The 3,097-nt window shown below is 39.9% G+C and overlaps 1 protein-coding gene across 1 annotated transcript in view; it reads left to right on the forward strand.

Moving 5' to 3' along the window:
* LOC107640779 (ornithine aminotransferase, mitochondrial-like) overlaps positions 1,473 to 3,097 on the forward strand; it is a 47,952-nt gene continuing 46,327 nt past the window's right edge. Inside the window, exon 1 of the mRNA XM_021123866.1 lies at positions 1,473 to 1,623. Within this exon, the coding sequence (XP_020979525.1) occupies positions 1,473 to 1,623 (151 nt within the window). The remainder of the gene's footprint in view (positions 1,624 to 3,097) is intronic.

Genomic DNA, 3,097 nt, shown 5'->3' on the forward strand with positions numbered 1-3,097 from the left:
TGGAAAGTAGTAGCCCAAAGAGGTGCTGGGCATCAATGTTCTAAGAAGGAATGTGAGCCAAGTGTCTATAGTGAATAATGTGTCAAGTATAAAGAAAAGGAAATGAACTTGCTACACATGACACTCAAATAAAGCTCATGAACAAGATAATAGCCAAGGATAAAGGAATAATGAGAGGTCAAAGCAGTATGTTACTTGAAGCTTGAAGGAGGTTTTCTAGGCTTAAGAGTCAATAAGAGGTGAGTGTGTACATATCCACATAAAACCCCATGAACTATCAATAACACTCTACTAGCATGAACATCTTCTACAAATGGCCAAGAGGATTGATAGTCTCCAAGTTGCAGTAGTTAACACTAGCCAACCATCAACCACATGGGGACAGAATGAAGAAATTCAAGAAGAACAACAACAAGAGCAAGTACAGTATATGCACAACCAAGGACCAAATGAAGTGTATGGTGATACATACAATCCATCCTGGAAGAACCACCCAAACCTCAGATGGGGAGATAATCACACCCAAAACCAACAACCATGGTAGAGAAACTCAAACCAAAACAACCCAAGAAGCAACCAAAACCACAATCAGCAGCAAACTAACCAGAACCCCTACAGAAAAACTCAAAACAACTACCCCAACCCCAACCAGTACCAATCCAATAACCAACCCACCAACCAAAATGCCTACCATCCACCACCTACATCTCATAACCCACCTCAAGTATCACCTGAAGCCCAGAGAATCACTAACTTGGAGGCCGTGATAGACAAAATGTTGAAAAGCAGAGAAAACCTTTGTACCTCCACTGCCATATCCCCAGAGGTTCAACAAAGAAACCAAGGACCAATAATTTCATAAGTTCCTTGAGACTTTCAAAAAGCTGGAAATCAATATTCCCTTGGCTGAAGCACTTGAGCAAATGCCTCTGTATGCCAAGTTTTTGAAGGAGCTTATCAACAAGAAAAGAAGTTGGCATGAGAAGGAAACCATACTGCTCACTGAGGAATGCAGGGCTTTGATTCAAAAAGGGTTTCCCCCTAAGCTTGAAGATCCAGGGAGCTTTTTGCTACCTTGCACCATTGGGGAATTAACCATCACTAAAGCAATGTGCGATCTAGGAGCAAGTATCAACTTAATACCATCCTCCTTGGTAAAAAAGCTGCATATAGAGGAAGTTAAACCAGTACAGATATCTCTAGAGCTAGTAGATAAGTCAACAATATACCCCAGGGGTATGATTGAAAACCTTCTGGTCAAGGTGGACAATTTCATATACCCTACAGATTTTGTGGTTCTAGATTCAGAAGGGGATGATGGTGATTCTATTATTCTGGGAAGGCCATTCTTGGCCACTGCTAGAGCTATCATAGACATAGAAGAAGGAGAATTAACTCTCAGAATGCATGACAGGAGTGTCACTCTGAAGGTGTTACCAGAAGCACAGTTTGGTAATGAGAAGAAAAACTATATGGAACTTGACAAGGAAGAATCACAGTTAAAGGAAGAAAGCAACAAGGCGATTCACAACAACATCCCAAGGCAAAAGGTTGTGCAAACTGATGAAGAAGTCCAAGAGAATATTGGAGTATTAGCCACTGAAAGGATGAAAGATCCCCAAGGTAAGCCTACGGCCAGAAAAGAAAGGTCAACAAAAGAAAGGATGAAACGCAGAAACAAAACAAAAAGGGGTTGGAAGAACAGGAAGATTCCAACAGAGGGGCTTTCGAAAGGTGACAAAGTGCAATTAATATATCAACAACTGGGAGCAAGCCGACAGACTGATGACTATTACAATGTCAGCAACATACTCTCGTTGGAACATGCTGAAATTGAACACCAGAGAAGAAAGAGGAGGATCACGGTCAGGGGAGACAAGTTGAGGCACTACAACCCTCAACCACCATAAAAGAAAGCTCCAACGTCAAGCTAGTGACAATAAAAGAGCGCTCCATGGGAGGCAACCCATGATTTAAGATTTATGTCATTTTAAATTCAATAAGTTATGATCATCTGAGCATGAAATTTATTTTCATAGACGTACTCAATGAATGCATGCAAAAATTTTTTTTCATATGCTAAGACTTCTAAAGTTTGGTGTGCCTTCAAGCACACCAAACCAGTGTTGCAAACATTTTCATACTATATGCCTAGCATATGACCAAACACTAAGTTTGGTGTTTCTCTTCTCATGAAAATTAAAAAATCATGCATCAATGATCATACACTATCTCTTACTGAGACTTTTCAATTAAAAAGAAATCATACTCTATGATGAAGGCATCAATTGTGATTTACTACTAGCATCTCACATTTACCCCTTAAGCAAGATACAAGTTTGGTGTTCACCAAACTTTGATGCACGGATTTAGGGGCACAATTGATCCTTCATGAAAAAAAAAAGAGAGGAACCAATGGAGGGAGAAGAATTACAAGAGGAAGAAGAGCCACAAGAGGAGGAGGAACAGCAGCACACTCCTCTACATAACAATCTGGACATGACTCAAATGCAGGAAGCAATTGGAAGATTATCACAACAGTACATGAGAATTCAAGAAAGGCAAGAGGAATACCATTCACTATACATGAAAAACCAACAAGCACAAGAAGAACGGGAGCTAAGAATGATGAACAAACAAAGTGAATTCGAGTCAAGATTCCTTGTGATGCAAGAAGAACATGCTTTTCAATCTCATGAATCATTTGGAAAGTTGGAACAAATGCAAGCTGAAAATTTGAGGGCTCTCAAAGAGTTCACAACACTCCAAGATGCAAGATATGAAGTCCAAGCTGACTACAACATAAATAGTCAAATCAAGCTGAACTATATTGGAGAGCATCTGCACAACATGGATCCAGCTTTTCCAACCTTTGATGAATTCTTCAAAAGGAGAAGTGAGATAGAAGTAAGCAATGCAATGAAGCTTGAAGATAGAGTAGAGGAAGCAATGAATAGAGCTAGTTTCTGGCGGGATCAACAGACAACAGACATGGACACAGGGAACACCAGCAACCAAGTGTATGAAAGAAGAAAGAAAAAGCATGACAAATAAAAGGTGGACTTAATCCTTGTTCAACACTAAGAAAGCATGCATT

The sequence above is a fragment of the Arachis ipaensis genome, chromosome B05 (genome assembly GCF_000816755.2).
Source record: "Arachis ipaensis cultivar K30076 chromosome B05, Araip1.1, whole genome shotgun sequence".
Classification (NCBI taxonomy): Eukaryota; Viridiplantae; Streptophyta; class Magnoliopsida; order Fabales; family Fabaceae; genus Arachis; species Arachis ipaensis.